The sequence below is a fragment of the Salmo salar genome, chromosome ssa06, assembly GCF_905237065.1.
Source record: "Salmo salar chromosome ssa06, Ssal_v3.1, whole genome shotgun sequence".
Taxonomy (NCBI): domain Eukaryota; kingdom Metazoa; phylum Chordata; class Actinopteri; order Salmoniformes; family Salmonidae; genus Salmo; species Salmo salar.
This window is the reverse complement of record NC_059447.1, coordinates 81,645,514-81,664,492: the sequence shown is the minus strand read 5'-3', so window position 1 is coordinate 81,664,492 and position 18,979 is coordinate 81,645,514. Positions and strand designations below refer to the sequence as shown.

The 18,979-nt window shown below is 44.3% G+C and overlaps 2 protein-coding genes across 3 annotated transcripts; one reads left to right on the top strand and one right to left on the bottom strand.

Annotated features, from left to right (window-relative positions):
• Positions 1-54: 54 nt before the first annotated feature.
• Positions 55-4,287, bottom strand: LOC106608169 (cell growth regulator with RING finger domain protein 1). Its single transcript, XM_014205951.2, has 6 exons — positions 4,082-4,287; positions 3,262-3,401; positions 1,864-2,044; positions 1,399-1,546; positions 1,052-1,159; positions 55-741 (listed from the first exon to the last, which is right to left on the bottom strand). Exons 1-6 carry the CDS (start codon positions 4,258-4,260, stop codon positions 406-408), a joined length of 1,092 nt encoding a protein of 363 aa, XP_014061426.2. The 5' UTR covers positions 4,261-4,287; the 3' UTR covers positions 55-405.
• Positions 4,288-4,293: 6 nt separating this feature from the next.
• LOC106608167 (phospholipase DDHD1) lies at positions 4,294-17,001 on the top strand. 2 transcript variants are annotated; one of them, XM_045721073.1, is made up of 13 exons: positions 4,294-5,471; positions 5,692-5,874; positions 6,604-6,732; positions 7,633-7,780; positions 8,399-8,508; positions 9,777-9,883; positions 10,071-10,330; positions 10,480-10,558; positions 10,675-10,824; positions 11,686-11,750; positions 12,043-12,224; positions 14,374-14,622; positions 16,710-17,001. In XM_045721073.1, exons 1-13 carry the CDS (start codon positions 4,679-4,681, stop codon positions 16,892-16,894), a joined length of 2,640 nt encoding a protein of 879 aa, XP_045577029.1. In that variant the 5' UTR covers positions 4,294-4,678; the 3' UTR covers positions 16,895-17,001. The 2 variants fall into 2 exon arrangements, with proteins under 2 accessions (XP_045577029.1, XP_045577028.1); XM_045721072.1 differs by having other exon boundaries at positions 5,692-5,895.
• The last annotated feature ends 1,978 nt before the right edge of the window (positions 17,002-18,979 follow it).

Here is an 18,979-nt window from a genome sequence, read left to right as displayed (position 1 = left end):
ATGTAATTAATAATTTCTGTCCCTACAAATGATCAATGCTCAGGAGAAGAAAAATGTAATGTATGGTATATTGATAATAAATAAAATACATCTATACATTACACATAAAACAAATAGAAGGTTTTCCATATCTACATTGTTTACAAACAGTTCAAGGAATAGTTTACACCACAACTATCAACGTGATAAAATAAAATGTATATGCTCACAGCCCTACAACAGTTTGAAATGTCCAATAGATGACTTTGGTGTAAAACCATATCACATCCATTCTATGATAAACACTGATTCCCATGAAACAGTACTATTATATCTGTATTGGACCAGCACCTATAGTGATAATGCTCATGCACATCCTGGCCACCATACAGCTACTCTAAAGACATTGACCTGCTACATCACAGCTCATTCTTCCTCCTCCATAGGGGAGTTCTGGAACAGGGCAAAAGACTCCAATACGAAAGCTCTGCATATGGGGCAGTGTTGGAAGTGATGGACACAGCCGTCACACACACAGGCGTGCCTGCAGGGTAGCAGAACACGGTTAACAGGTGCATTCTGACACACAACACAGTCTTTGGCTTTTCCCTCTGACCACTCCTCTTCATCTTCCATTCCTGGTGTCTTCTCCTTTTCCTCCTTTCCATGTTCTCTTTCCTGTCGTTCTGTTGGTATCTCTGTGCTAGGGGTGGGGTCAGTCGCCCCTGACAACCCCATGCTCTCAGCTGACATAAAGAGTGACTGGAGGAGGAAACAGACAACAGATACCATTGCATTTACGAGAACATCAACTGCCAGCATCGGACTTGCTCTTAACAGCCAACAATTTATTCCAATATCCAGAATAGCATACCACTAAGAAGAAAGCAATGTATTGGCCTGCATTCTAAGTGGAAAGCTAGTATGGATAATGGAACACAATCAAATATCAGAAGAAAGTGATGACAGGCTACTGTAATCTCACTGAGCCCTTGCCCACTCCGTAGAAACATATATTTCTGTTTCAATGGGACTGGATGAATAAATGATGAATAAAGAAACAAAGCTATACCTTTAACTCATACATGTTCCCTTGTGCCGTGAGGAGGTATTGAAACAGGATCCGTGCCGACAGGCTGTATTTATCATCTGGAACATGGACTACGGTGACACTGGCGGCCTGAGAGAGAGGAACCATGAGGGATAATGAGTGTCACATCTAGGACAACACCCACGCAGAGAAGGTACCGTTAAACTTACTGAGCACACCTTATACCGGGGTGTTTATTGTTTTCCTTCATTATGTTCCCCTAACACTACCACCCCTCTCCTAATTGGAGTAAACTAATGGACAACAACATTTAGGCTTCTACTTCCAGCTTACACATGTTCAAGTGTTACCATGACGGTCATACTCACAATGTTGTATGTGTCCCTGGCTTCAGGCTCAGCCAGTGTGAGGAGAGCCACCAGGGGATAACGTTCCCGCGGCAAATGACCAAAATCAGTGATCCTCAGTTCAGCTGGCATTTCACTGTAGTGCTCCTCTCTGTCCTCTCCACTGATACTGAAGCTTTGGTTAAGGGGTGAAATACATGATGAAACTGAACTGAAAGACATTAATCAGCCTTGCATGTACTCCATCCATCCTCAATCTTAGTGTAACATCTAAATATCACAATAATTAAACGTCATGATATATCATAATACATCAATGAAACTTGCGATATATCATAAAGGATAAACACAACATGAGAAAATAATATCTTCTAGAACCTGAATATCAAATCGGACCATCACATGTACAAAACATGTACTAATAATACTAAACTAAGTAAGCAACAATGACACAGATTATCAGATTATAGCCCCTGAGAAGGATACTGGAAACTTTGGCAGTGGTGGTACTGGAAGTGCAGGGCTTCCTGGAACTGTTGTGGTGTGCTGAGCCTGCTGGGGCCGTGTTGGTGGGTCTGTAGCGCCCCCTGGAGGGCATGGACACCACAACCCCAGTAACAGCTCAGCACACAGGGCTCCAGGCAGCATGGATGCAGGGACACACCCTCTGGAAGGAGGAAAATAATGAATGATTCATTGTTGATTGAATGATTAAGGCCCGATGGGGTGTGGTATATGACCAGTATACCACAGCTAAGGGCTGTTCTTAAGTGTGACGCAACAACGAGTATCTGGATACAGCCCTTAGCCATGGTATATTGGTCATATACCACAAACCCCCGAGGTGCCTTAGTGCTATTATAAACTGGTTACCAACGTAATTAGAGAAGAAAAAATTATGTTTTGTAATACTTTGGTATACGGTCTGATATACCACGGCTGTCAGCCAATCAGCATTCAGGGCTCGAACCACCCAATTTATAATGGCATTGCGTCGCACTTAAGAACATCCCTTAGCCGTGGTATATTGGCCATATACCACACCCCCTCGGGCCTTATTGCTCAATTATAAACTGGGTGGTTTGAGCCCTAAATGCTGATTGGCTGACAGCCATGATATAACAGACTGTATATCACAGGTATGACAAAACATATACTTTTACTGATCTAATTTTGTTGGTAACCAGTTTATAATAGCAATAAGGCACCTTTGGGGTTTGTGGTATATGACCAATATACCACGGCTAAGGGCTGTTCTTAGGCCATATACCACACCCCCCGTACCTTATTGCTTTATTATAAACCGGGTGGTTCGAGCCCTGAATGCTGATGGCTGAAAGCCGTGGTCTATCAGACCGTATCCCATGGGTATAACAAAACATTTATTTTTACTGCTCTAATTACGCTGGTAACCAGTTTATAATAGCAATAAGGCACCTCAGGGGTTTGTGATATATGGCCAATATACCATGGCTAAGGGCTGTGTACTAGCACTCCCCGTTGCGTTGTGCCTAAGAACAGCCCTTAGCCGTGGTATATTGTCCATATATCACAAAACTCCGAGGTGCCTTATTGCTATTATAAACTGGCAACAACCATAAATAGTACAGTACAGAAGTATTTTTGTTTCATCCAATCAGCATCCAGGACCCAAACTACCCAGTTTATAATATGCAATAAAATCTACATTTATATATACTTGATGGCGGCACACCTATAACATAGTATGGGGCATAGACCTAATATAACACTATACTATATGGGCCCGTTTCCCCGGAATGTCCATTGCAATAGTTTTTTGGACCTGGAGGGTTAATCTGGGTTCAGGAATCTGGCCCTATGTGTGGTGTTTTGCATTATAACTGTCCTTGTATGCTCTCTTACCAGTAACAGAGGCCACCCCAGAGGTCCCCATCTCCAGGGCAAAGGGGTTGGTCACCTGAACCATCCTCTTCTCTGGGACAGGCAAGACTGACTCAGTCTCATCAGAGCTACGAAGAATCACTGGGACATCGAAACCAAACCTATGGGGGACGAGGTGGAACAGCACAGAACATTTGAATGGAGATATTCCATTATGTTGTGTGTATAAGAAATCAGACGAGATTGTCGAAGTCGCCTACATAACAACTTGACAAATTGATTTTGCACGCAGACCATTTTTTTAAATAAACGTTTATATAATCCCATTTCTGGGGATGATATATATAAAAAAAGAACGCTCTCCAATAGCCAACCTTATGAAAAGTATGACAATTTGTGTATAACATTATAAATTATTTACAAAATTCTGCCAACCACTTTAATGTTATAATAAAACGAGTAGACAACAGTGCAGAAAAGTGAACATTGCAGTTCACTTCAGAGGCTATGCCACTATGTTCCATTTCCGCAGGCCCACGTTCATCCAACGCTACGTTTCATTTTCTCGCGTGCCGAACATTGCGTCACTGTATTTTTGTCACGTGAGGTGTCAATGTAGCAATAATGGTGTGCTGTCAAACGATCAACGTCTTTTCCCATCTTTATTACAGCGAAAGAGAGGAGGAATTGGACTTTACTGAACAGAATATAAACATGACTGACTTCTAAATGTCGGCACAGATATGACAGATAGCTAGCAACGTTATGTGTAGGCTAAAATAAGCCCTTAATTTAATAACCATAGCCTAATGTTGTTGTCAAGGCAATTTGATAAACCTACCAGCCGAGGACCATGGCGGCGGTAACAACGAAACATAATGATATGACACTAATGTAAAATAAAGGAGAATATTCATACAACATAACTAAAAACACGGCTGCCATTTTTAATCTGGCTAACGATAAATAAACCGATTTATGATCAAACCCGTGGATAAAAAATACATTCGTATCCTCCATAGCAGGCACTTCCGTCACTACGGTGTCCTGTGCACATGCCCTCATGCGCATTTTTTCGCGCATTTGGGAGGAGCACTTAGCCGACCATCTGTAGTAAGCAAACCGCAGATAGGAGGGTGAATACAATAGGTGAACAGATAGTCTCCCCAGAGTCCCACTTTGTTCCTGCCAGTAGATCTATATTTCAATCATTTCAGTAAGTCTCAATTTCGGTGGACTATTTCTGGGAGAGTGGATGAACCGGCGCACAGATGGTGGCATTTGTGGTAATAAGCAAGGAGAAGGTTTTGAAACCGTTAGTCCTGGACCTATCTATGACAAACCATTAGGTAAGCAAAAGGCACAGAGAAATAAGGTTGAGGACGTAGGCTAGACTATATTGTTTATTTAGACAATAGGCTGTTTTTTTTGTCAAGTCATGAGCAATTTTAAGGACATAAAGTCGCCATCCTGTCAACTGAGCTCGGATAATAATTCCGTGAGCAGCAATGACTGGGATATGGCCAATGACGTGTTTGTGACCTGCTACGAGGACCCGATGGGAGAGAATATACACGGGGAGATGGACTCGGTCCAGTCCGGCTTGGAAATACACCTGCCTCCGCTGCTGCTAGGCGATCACCGTTTATCTCAGGACAGCATGCTATTGGGCCTAGTGGAGGAAGCTTACTCGGGCTATCATCCTCTCCCCGACTCGGGGACAAACTATTTGGATATCACAAACGACCTGAACTACAGCGAAAGTGATGGGAATGTGACTACAAAGAAACGTAACCGCTCCACCAGTTCCAGGCACCGCGGGGAGGTCGTCACCGAGCTGGGACCAGAGGAAGTGCGATGGTTCTACAAAGAGGACAAGAGAACATGGAAACCATTCGTTGGACACGACTCTTTGAAAATTGAAGTAATTTACCGCAAATTATGTGAACTAAATCCCTGTAAGGTCAAATGTCGGAGCCCCACCACCGAACCAGAGGATGCCAGTGAGTCGGCCACGGCTTCCGAGCCACTACTGGAATATGTGGCAGAGGGAGGAGCTGTTCAAGCAGAGATGACGACAGGGGACGCAGAGGTTGGAGGGGACAGAGAATGGGAGAAAGATGAACTCGACCTGGATTCCATAAGTGTAAACGTTGAGGCTGTTTGCGTCAGAGGTGGTCTCTACGAAGTGGACGTCAAAGACAAGGAATGTTACCCCGTCTACTGGAACCGTGAGTAGCCTATTCTTATCACTATAGACGATTCTTCTCTCCCTCACTGTTTGTCATGTTAATCCTGATTATATCACACCGGTCCCCAGTTCTATTCAATACGGCTGCCATAACAGTCCCGAACCTGTCAGAGCACAGATTGAGCAACTGATACTGCCCATTCAATAGAGTTGATTCGACATCACCATAACCACAGTGTGATCCCTCTGTATATCCATAGAGCAGGACCGTATTGCTGTGATGAGGGGTCAGTGGTTTGTCGACGGCACGTGGCTTCCCCTTGAGGAGGACGAGAGTGACCTCATCGAGCTGGATCACCTTGCCCGCTTCAGGGGGCACCAGACGAGGGAGACCTACGAGGCCGCCATTGAAGTGGTGACCACCACAGTGGACAACAAGGATGGTAAAGTGGATGGACTCAATGGCAAGTGGGACATGGGCGTGCTGCCGTGTGGGGCGTCGGTTGTGACCGTGTCGATGAAGGGTGTATGTGAATGGTATGAATGAACACGCACCCCACTGGTCCTGCACCCAAAAACAAACACTTTGAATAAAGAAAGAACAAAACATAGCTAGAAAGTCGCACATGGCATGCTGCTCCCAAGTGCTTTCATTGTCCCTGTACCTAACTACAGACAACACTGGCTACTGTTCAGCACTACAGTAAGTGAGTCACTATACTGTGTGTAGGCTGTCTTTTTTTACTGTCAAACTATTTAGGCCAGCGTCACAAAGAAAGCTCTGGTCAGCTGACCTCGTTTTCGCCGAGCTCCGTCGAAACCAGGTGGACATTCATAGGTTCACCTGAAAATGAATACAAACTGTCATAGTAAAAATGGAAGGAAAAATGGCAGATTGACAACATACATGACAGCTGTGCCATATTCATTAGTGTATGCCTTAGGAACATGTTTTAAAGCTTTTTGCTTGCAGAAAAGAAAAACAAGCGATTCTTATTGGACAAGTTCATATCTGTTTGGGACCATTTTCTTCCATTTAGTAACTACTGAACACGACTACTGTTTAAGTGTGTGCAAGTGGGACTTCTCCAAACGTCACTGGAGACTTAATTCACATGAACGGAATGAAGTTAATAGGTCTGTGTTAATTACTGTTCCTCGTCTTCCTCCAGCAATCCACAGTTTGAAACTAAGCCGAAGCCATGTGGACTGGCACAGTGTGGACGAGGTGTATCTCTACAGTGATGCCACCACCTCCAAGATTGCACGCACTGTCACCCAGAGACTGGGCTTCTCCAAAGGTTTGTATCCCCACTGACATGAAATAGGAATCCTCTGTGTTTCACTGCCTACAATATGGTATGTAACACCTTACTTAAAACCTGCAGGTACAATGCATCCTATTATGGTTATAATGTATTGTAAGACTTGACATAAGCATGTATGAACCCCTTATAATGTCTCATCTCATAACGATCCTGACTAAGAACTAGCAGTCTTTCGTGGGATTTGCTCAAATACTTTGTTTTGGTACCGTACATAACTGTACAGTTACAGTAGGCTAATCAAGTTCAAGTTTTTATTTACACTAATCTGGCGTTCAATACAAAGTGAAATCCATGCGCATACAACATATGAAAAGGATAGGAGGATGACAACAACAAAAAATGTAAAAACATCCAGCAATTTATTGAGTGACTCATTAATGAGCAGAGAATGGGTGATCTTGTCACGTTTGTGTGTAGAGAAGGACCAAGGCGCAGCGTGCTCTGAGTTCCACATTTTATTTTAGTGAAACTTTACAACCAAACAACAAAAACAAAGAAACAACCAACAAACCGTGACAACAGAGGTGCTACATGCACTGACTCAAAGATCCCACAAACAACAGGTGGGAAAAGGCTGCCTAAATATGATCCCCAATCAGAGACAATGAGATACAGCTGCCTCTGATTGGGAACCATATCAGGCCAACATAGAAATACAAAACTAGAGTACCCACCCTAGTCACCCCCTGACCTAACCAAAATAGAGAATAAAAAGGATCTCTAAGGTCAGGGCGTGACAGATCTTTTGTACCGTTCAGTTGTCAACTCTGGTATAATGTTGTCAGTTTGTTTTCTCCAGCGGGTCTTCCTGCTCTTCCTGTGTTTCCCTGTGCTCATGTATACGGTAAAAGAGCTGGTTTAATTCCTCCTCAGCTGGCAGTAGTGGGACGCGTCTCCATCGGGGCTATGTGGAGGAGGCAGCGCCCGAGGACACCCCGCCCGAAACAACACACATCGTCTTTGTGGTGCACGGGATTGGCCAGAAGATGGACCAGGGCCGCATCATCAGGAACACAAGCATGTGAGTTACAGGAACAACGAACTCAGTGACGATATGGTATAAAACTCTCTCAGACCCTGTCAACGGGTTTTCTACAATCTAATATGTTTATAATATAGTATTATCATGGGGAAAGTGAGCAGAGAAAGTATACCAAACATTGGAGGATTAAATCTAAAGTTCTCACGGAACCATTGTTAATGAGCAATTCTTTTCACCTACAGCACCAGTCAAAAGTTTGGACACACCTACTCATTCAAGGGTCTTTCTTTATTTTGACTAATTTCTACATTGTAGAATAATAGGGAAGACATCAAAACTATGAAATAACACATGGAATCATGTAGTTACCGAAAAAGTGTTCAACAAATCAAAATATATTTTATATTTGAGATTCTTCAAAGTAGCCACCCTTTGCCTTGATGACAGCTTTGCACACTCTTGGCATTCTCTCATCCAGCTTCATGTGGTAGTCATGTTTTGTGGTAGTCACATACTGTATGTTTTGCATTTTGATGCATTAATAATGCATGTATAATGCTTCACAAGGAGGGTATTCATAGGAAATATGACCAAATATTCTTGGTGATGTATTTTTTGTTAATGTGGATCTGTATCTGTGCCATTACTCGTCTATAGGATGAGGGAGGCTGCTAGGAAGATGGAGGATAAGCATTTCTCAGATCGTTCCACAGGACACGTGGAGTTCCTTCCTGTGGAGTGGAGGTCCAAACTGTGCCTGGATGGAGGTATGTGTGGCCACACCCACTTTGTGACCTATTGAACTCCTATGTGGTCAAAACGTTGTCTGTGAATAGATTGAACACCTAAGTGGTGGAAATGTTGTCTGTGGTAGCATAGATTGAACACCTAAGTGGTGGAAACGTTGTCTGTGGTAGCATAGATTGAACACCTAAGTGGTGGAAACGTTGTCTGTGGTAGCATAGATTGAACACCTAATTGGTGGAAACGTTGTCTGTGGTAGCATAGATTGAACACCTAAGTGGTGGAAATGTTGTCTGTGGTAGCATAGATTGAACACCTAAGTGGTGGAAATGTTGTCTGTGGTAGCATAGATTGAACACCTAAGTGGTGGAAACGTTGTCTGTGGTAGCATAGATTGAACACCTAAGTGGTGGAAACGTTGTCTGTGGTAGCATAGATTGAACACCTAAGTGGTGGAAACGTTGTCTGTGGTAGCATAGATTGAACACCTAATTGGTGGAAACGTTGTCTGTGGTAGCATAGATTGAACACCTAATTGTTGGAAACGTTGTCTGTGGTAGCATAGATTGAACACCTAATTGGTGGAAACGTTGTCTGTGGTAGCATAGATTGAACACCTAAGTGGTGGAAACGTTGTCTGTGGTAGCATAGATTGAACACCTAAGTGGTGGAAACGTTGTCTGTGGTAGCATAGATTGAACACCTAAGTGGTGGAAACGTTGTCTGTGGTAGCATAGATTGAACACCTAAGTGGTGGAAATGTTGTCTGTGGTAGCATAGATTGAACACCTAAGTGGTGGAAATGTTGTCTGTGGTAGCATAGATTGAACACCTAAGTGGTGGAAACGTTGTCTGTGGTAGCATAGATTGAACACCTAATTGGTGGAAACGTTGTCTGTGGTAGCATAGATTGCAGGGTGTGGTATTTGTTTTTATCATGTGAGTAACATTGTATGTGCTTGTAATATTTTTCAACATCTACTAAGATGTAAATGCAGTAACAACAGCTGTTGTTGTGTAATGAAGACAAAACAACTTAACCTGTGAACCCACTGGTCTGTTTGTGCTTTAGCCGTAACGCATGACAACAATACAACAGTTGTTTACTGTACATGCTGTATTGGACTGGGCTTCACGCCAGACGGGTTGAAATGTGTTCTTTGTTGATGTGTGTGTGTGTGTGTGTGTGTGTGTGTGTGTGTGTGTGTGTGTGTGTGTGTGTGTGTGTGTGTGTGTGTGTGTGTGTGTGTGTGTGTGTGTGTGTGTGTGTGTGTGTGTGTGATGGTTGTAGACACGGTGGATTCCATCACTCCAGACAAGGTTCGTGGACTCAGGGACATGCTCAACAGCAGTGCCATGGACATCATGTACTACACCAGCCCTCTGTACAGAGACGAGGTGAGATCCTCACGAACACACGTATCATGTGTTGCATTGAACAGTCCCACACAGAAAACACAAACACACACAAACAAACACACAGGTACGCACACACACTTATCATGTGTTGCATTGAACAGTCCCACACAGAAAGCACTCTCAGCCACACACACAATCTAATTGGTCCCACTGTTTGTCTCTGTAGATCACTAAGGGTCTAACTCAGGAGCTGAATCGTCTCTACAGCCTCTTCTGCATGCGGAACCCTGAGTTTGGGGAGAGTGGCAAGGTGTCCATCGTGTCCCACTCCCTGGGTTGTGTCATCACTTTCGACATCATGACAGGCTGGGATCCAGTACGTTTCCGTCATGAAGAACTATGGGCTGACCCCGAGGAGATGCAAGAGCGCTGGCCAAGCTGTCAGGGGCGTCAACTACAAGAGGAGATGAGACTCACACGACTCAGGTAGGTAGACACTCACTAGCCAGGGTCATATTCATTAGGCACCAAACGGATGACCACGACACAGTGATCACCCAGTCGCCCACTTTAATTTGTCCCCAGTGTTAAATCTTTATGTTAATTTATTGTTGTGTTTCATTCATGTCTAAAAGGTTACGAGATTTGGAAAATCAGTTTGCTGGTTTGCAATCCCCGTCATCTGAAGGCTCTTCTTCAGCCTTGAAATTTAAGGTGACATCGACATATTCTTTATTCCATTTCTTCTCATTGTTGTGACAGACCTACTGAGCTGGGAATGAACCCTTTGTAATCCTCTGATGTTCTCTGCGCCGTTTATTTGCTTCTAGGTGGAGAACTTTTTCTGCATGGGTTCTCCCCTGGCCGTGTTCTTGGCGTTACGAGGGATCCGACCTGGGAACAACGTGACCCAGGATCACATCTTACCCAAATCCATCTGCCAACGTCTCTTCAACGTCTTTCATCCTACTGACCCTGTGGTGAGCCAACCAACTGAACCAGACAGTAGAGTCATTCAGTCATGCAGTCAGTCACTGATGGTATACTGTAGTATACTGTACCTATAAAGGATTGGAAGGTGAAAGGGGAAGAGCTTTGGTAGAGGCTCAGCTTCCATTTCCGCCTCCAGAATCACTTCAAGCGGCTAGCTAGCTAGCTAGCGCAGCAAGATTTGGTTCTGGGTTCCAGTATCGAGATTGCTGATGGCTAGTGAGTGTCTGGGCTCCCTGCCTGTGCCATTAAACCCCTACAACTCATCCAGAACGCCGCAGCCCATCTGGTGTTCAACCTTCCCAAGTTCTCTCACGTCACCCCGCTCCTCCGCACACTCCACTGGCTTCCAGTTGAAGCTCGCATCCGCTACAAGACCATGGTGCTTGCCTACGGAGCCGTGAGGGGAACGGCACCTCCGTACCTTCAGGCTCTGATCAGTCCCTACACCCAAACGAGGGCACTGCGCTCATCCACCTCTGGCTTGCTGGGCCCCTACCTCTGAGGAAGCACAGTTCCCGCTCAGCCCAGTCAAAACTGTTCGCTGCTCTGGCACCCCAATGGTGGAACAAGCTCCCTCACGACGCCAGGACAGCGGAGTCAATCACCACCTTCCGGAGACACCTGAAACCCCACCTCTTTAAGGAATACCTGGGATAGGATAAAGTAATCCTTCTAAACCCCCCCCTAAAAGATTTAGATGCACTATTGTAAAGTGGTTGTTCCACTGGATATTATAAGGTGAATGCACCAATTTGTAAGTCGCTCTGGATAAGAGCGTCTGCTAAATGACTTAAATGTTAAATGTAATGATGGATGTGCTTAATGATGACCTATGGCTGTATTTTCAGGCTTACCGATTGGAGCCCCTGATCTTAAAGAACTACAGTAACATTTCACCAGTCCAAATACACTGGTGAGTAGTGGATTGAGTATGTTTGAGAAGAATAGGTCAGAATGAGTTACACTGGTGAGTAGTGGATTGAGTATGTTTGAGAAGAATAGGTCAGAATGAGTTACACTGGTGAGTAGAGGATTTAATGTTATTTTGAATATATTAGTTCACAGTCAGTACACACACACACACACACACAGATTTGGAACAGCGAATAATCGGCGGCAGAGCGGCATCCCCGGAGCAGTGTTGTATGAATCAGGAATTTCCGTGTTAGTGAATGACATGTATATATTGTGACCGGGTTCTACAGGTATAACACATGCAGTCCGACACCGTACGACCAGATCCGTCCCACGCTGCTCAACCCTGCACTGAAAGAGAGAGCATCCATCTCGGACACGGAGAGCCTCCCCAGCCCCTGTACCTCCCCCCCTCAGACCCGAAGACACTACGGAGAGTCCATCACAAACCTGGGGAAAGCCAGCATTATGGGTGAGAGAGGGAGCGGGAGAGAGAAGGGGGGAGGAAGGGAGAGATGTAGGGACTTTCTGTGGCAGATTCTTTATTTTTATCTCCTTGGTATTTAGACTTTTCTCTTTGTTTATCTTGTTTTTTATTTTGGACTTTCCTGAAATCGCCTTCTTTTGTTAGGTCATAGTGGAGAGAGTGGGCTGTTAGGTCACAGTGGAGAGAGTGGGCTGTTAGGTCACAGTGGAGAGAGTGGGCTGTTAGGTCACAGTGGAGAGAGTGGGCTGTTAGGTCACAGTGGAGAGAGTGGGCTGTTAGGTCATAGTGGAGAGAGTGGGCTGTTAGGTCACAGTGGAGAGAGTGGGCTGTTAGGTCACAGTGGAGAGAGTGGGCTGTTAGGTCACAGTGGAGAGAGTGGGCTGTTAGGTCACAGTGGAGAGAGTGGGCTGTTAGGTCACAGTGGAGAGAGTGGGCTGTTAGGTCATAGTGGAGAGAGTGGGCTGTTAGGTCATAGTGGAGAGAGTGGGCTGTTAGGTCACAGTGGAGAGAGTGGGCTGTTAGGTCACAGTGGAGAGAGTGGGCTGTTAGGTCACAGTGGAGAGAGTGGGCTGTTAGGTCACAGTGGAGAGAGTGGGCTGTTAGGTCACAGTGGAGAGAGTGGGCTGTTAGGTCACAGTGGAGAGAGTGGGCTGTTAGGTCATAGTGGAGAGAGTGGGCTGTTAGGTCACCGTGGAGAGAGTGGGCTGTTAGGTCACCGTGGAGAGAGTGGGCTGTTAGGTCACAGTGGAGAGAGTGGGCTGTTAGGTCACAGTGGAGAGAGTGGGCTGTTAGGTCACAGTGGAGAGAGTGGGCTGTTAGGTCACAGTGGAGAGAGTGGGCTGTTTGGGTTTAGTTAAGGACAGACCCACCCACATACGCAAAAGTATGTGGACACACCTTCAAATTAGTGGATTCGGCTATTTCAGCCACACCCGTTGCTGACAGGTGTATTATATCGAGCACACATCCATGCAATCTCCATAGACAAACATTGACAGTAGAATGGCCTTACTGAAGAGCTCAGTGACTTTCAACGTGGCACCGTCATAGGATGCCACCTTTCCAACAAGTCAGTTCGTCAAATTTCTGCCCTGCTAGAGCTGCCCCAGTCAACTGTAAATGCTGTCATTGTGAAGTGGAAATGTCTAGGAGCAACAAAGGCTCCGCCTCGGGCCCACTGAGTGTTGTAGTGCGTAAAAATTGTCTGTCCTCGGTTGCAACACTCACCACCGAGTTTGAAACTGCCTCTGGAAGCAACGTCAGCACAATAACTGTTAGTCGGGAGCTTCATGAAATGGGTTTCCATGGCCGAGCACCCGCACACAAGCTTAAGATCACAATGTGACATTGTCAAGCGTCGGCTGGAGTGGTGCAAAGCCTGCCGCCATTGAACTCTGGAGCAGTGGAAACACATTCTCTGGAGCCCTCACCTCAACCCCATTGAACACCTTTGGGATGAATTGGAACACCGACTGCGAGCCAGGCCTAATCGCCCAACATCAGTGCCCGACCTCACTAATGCTCTTGTGGCTGAATGGAAGCAAGTCCCCACAGAAATGTTCCAACATTTAGTGAAAATCCTCCCCAGAAGAGTGGAGGCTGTTATAGCAGTCAAGGGGGGGACCGACTCCATATTAATGCCCAGGAGTTCAGAATGAAATGTTCGACGAGCAGGTGTCCACATACTTTTGTATATATGTAATTTTGTGGAAAGATGTAATTTGATCTCGCTGAAACAGAAGTAGCTTGCATAGCTGAATCACTGTCCAGAAAACACAGCCTCAACAAATCAATGGAGAGCAATTAAGTCTTATCACAGGGATTGACACTAGAGGACCTCTGATTCATATATTTCCTTTATTCAGGATTAGATATTTTTTATTTAAAGAACACTTTGCTGTATCAGACCAAATCTAAGGTAATGATTTGTAAATGCGTGGGTGTGCTATGTCCAGTATAAATGTTATTGTGTTTTCCTGCCTATATCTGTGAGGACACATTAGTTGATTGATATGTGTTGTCCTGTGCTGTGCTGTGCTGTGCTGCTCCATGTGATTGTGTGTGCGTGTGTGTGTGTTTGTATGTGTGTGTGCTTGTCTGTCTTTGAGTTTCGCTGTGTTCTCCATGTCGGCAGGTGCGGCCAGTCTCGGGAAAGGCATTGGCGGGATCTTCTTCTCCCGCTTCTCACGCTCAAGTGGTCAGGTGGGCAACGTGGAGGAGGAGCCTTCCGATTCAGAGGGCGGGGTCTTGGAGGTGGATAATGCCGTATCAGGAGAGGAGGGTGTGGCTACGGAGTTAGAGAAGTTACCTGTAGTAGAGGAGACGAGGGAAGTAGAGTCCTCCATATCTCGGTCCACCTCAGCTATCCTGGACAACACCACATGTACGTATCAGGGATGGAAATCAAGCTAGCCCGTGGCTAGTACTTTTCAGACTGGGTTAGTAGAAAATGTGTCCAACTAGCCCAACGGTTAGTGAAATGTTGTCTTTTCAATTATCGCATGGCACAGATTTTGGACCTGGGCTGGTAAAGATTGCAGTCTATTAGCCTGGCTGGTCAGTGCCCAAAGTCCTTAAAGACATACTCCGGGAACTTTGGCGACTACTAAGTATTTTTTAAACGACCTGCTTTGGGCTGGATGTAACAATGTGTAGTTCATACTGTACATGCATCATCTATGAGCAGAATTACTGTCTTACCTCAATTAGCCAACAAATCAAATTGTACTGGTTGCGTATTTGGAAAGCGTTTTTCTGGAAGCTGTGCTTTGCCATTTTCCCTACATTTTCCCCCACATGGGCCAGCCCCCTAGCAATGTGAGTTTTAGCCAATGAGCTTCAGCCACTTACCATTTGAGTGACAGCTAGCAAGATGAACACACAACAGAGCAAGAGAGAGCAATGAAGTGGTACACATATCTGCACATACTGTATGTGACGTAAAACGCAATTTACGTGGACCACTTTTATCTCGCGAGCGCTACTTTCAGAACTACTGGCTAAAAAGTATACAAAAGTACCGGAGAATCTCTTTCAGGAAGTTCCATCCCTGTCTATGACAGATCTATTTAACCGAAGCACCTACCCTACTGTTCTCCCACAGACCTGGATCAAATATGTATTGCAAATACTAAATACTTGAGGTGTGCTTGATTTAGTTTGTCAGGCATAATCAATCAACCAATCATTCAACCAATTAACCAATCAAATGTATTTGTAAAACCCTTATTAGAAAGTGCTTTAATAGTAATGAAGAAATCTAGAATCTCTGCCCTGTAACATAACCAAACCTGTATCATGAATGAAGAAATCTAGAATCTCTGCCCTGTAACACAACCAAACCTGTATCATAATGAAGATATCTAGAATCTCTGCCCTGTAGCACAACCAAACCTGTATCATAATGAAGATATCTAGAATCTCTGCCCTGTAACATAACCAAACCTGTATCATAATGAAGAAATCTAGAATCTCTGCCCTGTAGCACAACCAAACCTGTATCATAATGAAGAAATCTAGAATCTCTGCCCTGTAACATAACCAAACCTGTATCATAATGAAGAAATCTAGAATCTCTGCCCTGTAACATAACCAAACCTGTATCATAATGAAGAAATCTAGAATCTCTGCCCTGTAACATAACCAAACCTGTATCATAATGAAGATATCTAGAATCTCTGCCCTGTAACACAACCAAACCTCTATCATAATGAAGAAATCTAGAATCTCTGCCCTGTAACACAACCAAACCTGTATCATAATGAAGAAATCTAGAATCTCTGCCCTGTAACACAACCAAACCTGTATCATAATGAAGAAATCTAGAATCTCTGCCCTGTAACACAACCAAACCTGTATCATAATGAAGAAATCTAGAATCTCTGCCCTGTAACACAACCAAACCTGTATCATAATGAAGAAATCTAGAATCTCTGCCCTGTAACACAACCAAACCTGTATCATAATGAAGAAATCTAGAATCTCTGCCCTGTAACACAACCAAACCTGTATCATAATGAAGAAATCTAGAATCTCTGCCCTGTAACACAACCAAACCTGTATCATAATGAAGAAATCTAGAATCTCTGCCCTGTAACACAACCAAACCTGTATCATAATGAAGAAATCTAGAATCTCTGCCCTGTAACACAACCAAACCTGTATCATAATGAAGAAATCTAGAATCTCTGCCCTGTAACACAACCAAACCTGTATCATAATGAAGAAATCTAGAATCTCTGCCCTGTAACACAACCAAACCTGTATCATAATGAAGAAATCTAGAATCTCTGCCCTGTAACACAACCAAAAGTACAAACTCAAGCTAAGTCAAGTGTTTGTATATAAAGTGTTTGATAAACCCAGGTCTGCTCCGTCATATTGTTATGGGAAACTAATTCTGTTTGGTTACCGTATCTATGGCTAGTATTACAAGTGTTTGTTTTAACTCTGTCATTCTTTGTGTTACAGTGGAGTTGGAGAGGCGCATTGACTTTGAGCTGCGAGAAGGCATGGTGGAGAGCCGCTATTGGTCGGCGGTGACCTCGCACACAGCCTATTGGTGTTCACACGACGTGGCACTGTTTCTTCTCAGCTTCATGTATAGACAGGGGTATCCCACTCAGCTCTCTGAGGATAACCCAGAGTTATCCTAACCCACAGCCAACACTCACACACATACACACAGAGGCGCACACACAGAGACACGCACACACAGAGAGAGAGGCACACACGCACACACACACACACACACACACACACACACACACACACACACACACACACACACACACACACACAGAGGCACACACACACACAGAGAGAGGCACACACACACAGAGGCACACACACACACAGAGAGAGGCTCACACACACACACACACACACACACACACTCTTTTTCCCTTTCCCTCAACACGTATAATAGTCTCCCAGTGTACACACACAAATTTGCGACCAGAACAATTAGACATAACTGTGTATCAGAGACCACTTCACAAGCCTGTGGTCAGCCTGTGGTCATCCCGTCAAAGACCGTACCCTTTACCCTATGGTCCTAATAGTGACTGTTCCTCATATACCCACCCTGTGGGTTTATTGAAGACTTTACCCCCCAGGCACACACCAACCTCAACGAAGACTGTTCCTCTTTCCTGTGACTAAATGATGACTCTAGGACCAAGCATCTGTCAGTGTTCATTATCTTGGACTCGGCAGTGACTGTGTTGGTGTCGGACACAGCTTTGACTGGGTCTGTGTGACTCCTGAAACTGTAGCCATGCCTCTAGCCCAACCTCTCCTCACACAACTCCCAGTGTCAACACTCATTTAGATGTTTAGCCTGTTGAGAGCGTTACATCCAAATCCATCCCTCAGAACATTGAAACACATTTGATTTCAACTCGTTAGGTGGATCAAAGTGGATTGTTACGGAAGGTTTGAAGTAGCCTGGTTAAACATTGTTTTTTCCATTCAGTCCGGTTTGACCAGGCTAGGGTTAATGCTGCTTTATTGATGAGGTCATTGGACCTGAGCATGTGGTAGAGTAAATAGAATGTAGCTCTGTAGACTACCTGTACTGCTACGATGATGATATGTTGAGGTACCATGTTTACACTAACTAACTGAACATTTCTATAAGGGATGATGGAAAGATGCTAATGTTGAGTAGACAATTTGAGCAAAGTTGCCAAATACAGTTATTTGCTTATGTCTCTTAACTTAATGGCAGGTTCGGTCTCTTGGCTGATCCATCCATCGGAAGATCACAGAATTGTTTTAGTTCTACCGTGAATTGTCTTGATCCAACAGAGCACTACTGTATCCATTTGTACTACTAACGCTGACATGTTGCACATAACGCTGTAACTTTCTAGTCAGGCAACAAACAGACAACATATCAGTAAAACAAGAGGAACACAGGCATGAAGGACCCATGCAACATGTTTTATTTACATCCAGGTGACTAAAGAGTTGCATTGGAGAGGACTGGATAATACACTGTACTAATACAATATATTTATTAAAATCAATAATGATTTAGGTCAAAATGAAAACAAAGCATGCAGTATGTACATAGACAGGGAGGAATATGCTTGGGCTCCCGAGTGGCGCAGCGGTCTAAGGCACTGCATCTCAAGTGCAAGACGTGACGCTACAGTTGGGAGTCCCATAGGGTGCCGCACAATTGGCCCAGCGTTGTCCGGGTTTGGCCGTCATTGTAAATAAGAATTTGTTCTTAACTGACTTGCCTAGTTAAAAAGAGGTTCAAATAAATGTCTTGCTGTTAGTGAGGGATTACAGCAGGCTCATTTGTTAAAGGCTTTTAGCAAAGTAATTACACTAACATCGAATGACATCACTTACATCAGATCTCTCTGCCAGAATAAAGCTTGCCATCAGGAAGTTTTTTAATATGATTTGTGTAAACACAGCAGAGTTTTTTATTTTTTTTATTTTTTTGGATTACGTTTTACTCTCTTGTGAATGTTAGCTATTTCATTTCTCCTCAGATGTGTTTGAAAGCCTCCCTTGTTAGATCAGACTGTCAGATTCCTAGGTATTCTACTCTGTCATCCCCATGCCTTTGCTCCAACACCTGGTTCCCACTATAGGGCCAACCCAAATCAAACTGTGCTGGCACAGATATTTAATTTTCACATTGTCCTTTCTAGCATGGTTCTAACAGCTATGGTGGATGCATAACCAGACCAGGCCAGTACAACACAGCATCGTTTAGC

What these genes read in the sequence shown, in the direction of transcription:
- LOC106608169 (XM_014205951.2), bottom strand. Translation starts at nt 4,260, where the DNA reads ATGGAGGATACGAATGTATTTTTTATCCACGGGTTTGATCATAAATCG. An exon ending in TGGGGTGGCCTCTGTTACTG is followed by an intron (nt 2,045 to 3,261) that starts GTAAGAGAGCAT and finishes TCCTCCTTCCAG; the next exon opens with AGGGTGTGTCCCTGCATCCA. An exon ending in GGAACATGTATGAGTTAAAG is followed by an intron (nt 742 to 1,051) that starts GTATAGCTTTGT and finishes TTCCTCCTCCAG; the next exon opens with TCACTCTTTATGTCAGCTGA.
- LOC106608167 (XM_045721072.1), top strand. Translation starts at nt 4,679, where the DNA reads ATGAGCAATTTTAAGGACATAAAGTCGCCATCCTGTCAACTGAGCTCG. An exon ending in TTACCCCGTCTACTGGAACC is followed by an intron (nt 5,472 to 5,691) that starts GTGAGTAGCCTA and finishes GTATATCCATAG; the next exon opens with AGCAGGACCGTATTGCTGTG. An exon ending in TCACCAGTCCAAATACACTG is followed by an intron (nt 11,751 to 12,042) that starts GTGAGTAGTGGA and finishes CGGGTTCTACAG; the next exon opens with GTATAACACATGCAGTCCGA.